The sequence below is a fragment of the Puntigrus tetrazona genome, chromosome 14 (genome assembly GCF_018831695.1).
Source record: "Puntigrus tetrazona isolate hp1 chromosome 14, ASM1883169v1, whole genome shotgun sequence".
NCBI classification, from domain to species: domain Eukaryota; kingdom Metazoa; phylum Chordata; class Actinopteri; order Cypriniformes; family Cyprinidae; genus Puntigrus; species Puntigrus tetrazona.
Window position 1 is genome coordinate 11,129,719 of NC_056712.1, and position 3,042 is coordinate 11,132,760.

Sequence of the window (3,042 nt, forward strand, 5' to 3'; positions counted from 1 at the left end):
AAGGTTTTTGGATTAGTGCAGATAATAAGCTCTCTTACATGTTTGGTTCATTAGTATCATCTTCACAAATAAACACAACTTCTGTAAATTCTGGAGCCAAAACACATAGATAAGTGTAAACGGTATATGTCTTTAATATCATCAACACTAAGTTTCCAACAAATCTTTAATCAAGTTGGCGGGAAGGTTTGAGAATTTACAAGAGCACGAGTAAAAAAAACGGTAAAAACAGACAGTAGTGAGTAGAATATTTTTGTTCTGCATAATGTTGTTTAAAGCTCACAACAGTCTCATTTAGCCACTTGTCAGCAACTGCATTTTACATATAAGCTTTACAAATCCTGAGTGGGGTTTTACTGATGTATATATGTTGTTGAATAAAATAGGAAAATATTTTGAGCTTGGGTTAACCTTAGACCTTATTTCAGCCATTTAACTTCAAAATGCGAAGTCGATTCTGGGATTCAGGACTCTTTCCTGCAGCACTCTATTTGTAGTTGAAACAGCTGCCTGAGGCTGTTACCAACATGGCCACCAAGTGCTTGACTTGCCTTAAAGGGACTTTGCTTTTGATATAAGTATCTGTTATACAAATACATTACTCTGTTACTCAGAGGCTTTCTTGAGTAGCCAACCTACTATTCTTCCTTTTCCTGCCTTCTCTACATGTTGCCTCCCCTCTCAAGAAACCCCTTTCTCGAGTCTAAGTAGCAGACGTCAAGCCAGACTCATCCCAGCTGCGAGAACGAAACAACTGCGCTCATTTTACAGAGCGTGTCTTTCAAATTTAGGCACGGTTGAAATTGCCCACAGTGTTCAAAATATAAGCATGTTTGGGTGGCGACGTTGAATCAATTAACCTCTGAACCACCTTCAGAGTAAACACACATTATATTGGGTTAGTAATCAATAAGCCAAGCTCAGGAAAAAATCAAAGAGGAGTAAATACAGGAGTCAAATTACATTAGTTCAAGTGCTCCACTAGAATGAAAATGTCAGAGCAATGTTTGCATATCTTATCTAAAGCCCATCATTTGGCTGATTGCTTTCTTTTCCCCACCACTGGGTCTGTGATTTTTTACCGGCCATACTAATATGCTCAGTCTGTATTTGGTCCCACAGAGTACTTTATCTGCTTTAGCTGCCAGACAGAAGGACGTGCAAGCATGCATGGATGTGTGTGTGTGTCTTTGTGTGTGTTCTTACATGACATCCTCATCTTGCACTTGGCCAGGGTAAGGGTGGCTGGATATGGAGATGGCTGTAAAAAGAGATTTCAGCATATGAGAAATATATACACTTGCCTAGAAAACACGTGACGGGCGATCTGCCCCTCCCATGAACCTTTTCTGAATTTATGCTCTGTTTTGCCCTGAATTACTTCACCGGCTACATTTGAATGAGTGCATCCCCCCTTTCCATTATTGACTGGTGGGATTGCATTAATCTTGCCTGGAGGCGGACAGTGAATCTTAGCCACTGGGCCAGTCTGGCAGTGTTGAAATAAGACCAGCTCTATTCCTTCATTTCAGTTCTCAGCACCTCTAATTAGCATTCAGACTGCTTTGCCTTATGATTGGAGACCGAAAAGACACACTGCCCTCTTTCTAAGGGTAGTGGTATTACATTATTTTCAGCCTTACAGTGCAAGGATTATATTTCAGAGCAGTGTTGGGTGTAATGCTTTACTGTAATTAAATGACATATCCACTGAAAAAATAAAGTAAAGGATTTCTGATCATTTTTAGGCAATTCATTTACAGTTACTTATAAAGTAAGCATTCAATTATTTTCTAAATTGTATCTACAGATAAAATTGAATGCAGAGTCTTTAACCCTCTATGCATTCACTTTCAGTTTTCCCTGGTTCACAGAGAAACCATACAGATAAGACTAAAATCTATTTATTCTAACAAGAAGACAAGAAGAAACTAGCTGTGTTCTTTGCAGTCAGTTATACGGTCTCTTCCTGTCTAAGTGGGCGGCTCTTGCTCAGAATAAGCTGCTAAGTGGATTAGACCTTACACAGCAAGTCAAAACTTTAGATATGCAAGTCTAAGTGCACATTAACTCAAGCTAACCTAACACTTTTCATCTGTTACACAATGTGAAAAATATTAAATACACCCTACCATTTAAAAGTCTGGGGTAGGTATGATTTTTCAAATGCTTTTAAAAGGAGTCCTTTATGCTCTCCTAGGCTGCATTTATTTGATTAACAATAAAGTATTACCAGTAATATTGTGAAATATTATTACAAATGAAAATTACTATACAGTAACTATAAAAAATAACTATAACTTTTATATATTTAAAATTTGAATGCATTTGTGTAATGGGGAAGCTAAATGTTTGGAAGCCATTACACCAGTCTTCAATCGCATTAAGATACTGATTTGATGCTCAAAAACATTTGTCCTTAATATTGAAAATATTGAAAACAGCTGTACTGCACAATATTTTGTGGACCATTTTGTTTTATTTCCAGGATTCTTTGATAGCTAGAAAGTTCAAAAGAACAACACTTATTTGAAATAGAAATAATTCTCAATATAAATACTTTATCAATGTAATGGATATTTCTTGAATGTATTATTTCTTTAAACAAATTGCATTACTGACTCCAAATTTTGAATAGCAGTGTATGTGAAATGTTATATAACTGTGCACTGTGCACAAAATCTAGTTTTATAGAATCTGCAAAACTATAAAGTATTAGAAAGAGATTTGACTAACTATATTGTTGTCTTTTTTCTGGTGGCAGACTGGATCTCAGGATAAAGTTGTTAAGGCTGTTGAGGTAGGCAGGCATGGTGTGGTGACCTTCTGGATTATACCAAACCTGTACAAACACAAATATTAATACAATGTACAATTCCTTTATAATCACTTTGTAAAGGCTACAATCCAAAAATGTACCAAGCTGCGTGAAAACTAACAACTAACTTGTACTTAGGCTCAACTATTTTTTTGGTACAGAATGAAATCTTTCTCCTGCTTCATTTGCCATCTTTTTTAAGTTTTTTTTTTTTTTTTTTACCA

The 3,042-nt window shown here is 36.1% G+C and overlaps 1 protein-coding gene across 1 annotated transcript in view; it reads right to left on the bottom strand.

Moving 5' to 3' along the window:
* The window catches only part of LOC122357507 (glucosylceramide transporter ABCA12-like), a 6,095-nt gene extending 3,250 nt beyond the window's left edge, over positions 1 to 2,845 (bottom strand). The window contains exons 1-2 of the mRNA XM_043256914.1: positions 2,737 to 2,845; positions 1,207 to 1,261 (exon numbers count right to left, since the gene is read on the bottom strand). Of these exons, the coding sequence (XP_043112849.1) occupies positions 1,207 to 1,261; positions 2,737 to 2,812 (131 nt within the window). The 5' untranslated portion in view covers positions 2,813 to 2,845. The remainder of the gene's footprint in view (positions 1 to 1,206; positions 1,262 to 2,736) is intronic.
* Positions 2,846 to 3,042: the final 197 nt, after the last annotated feature.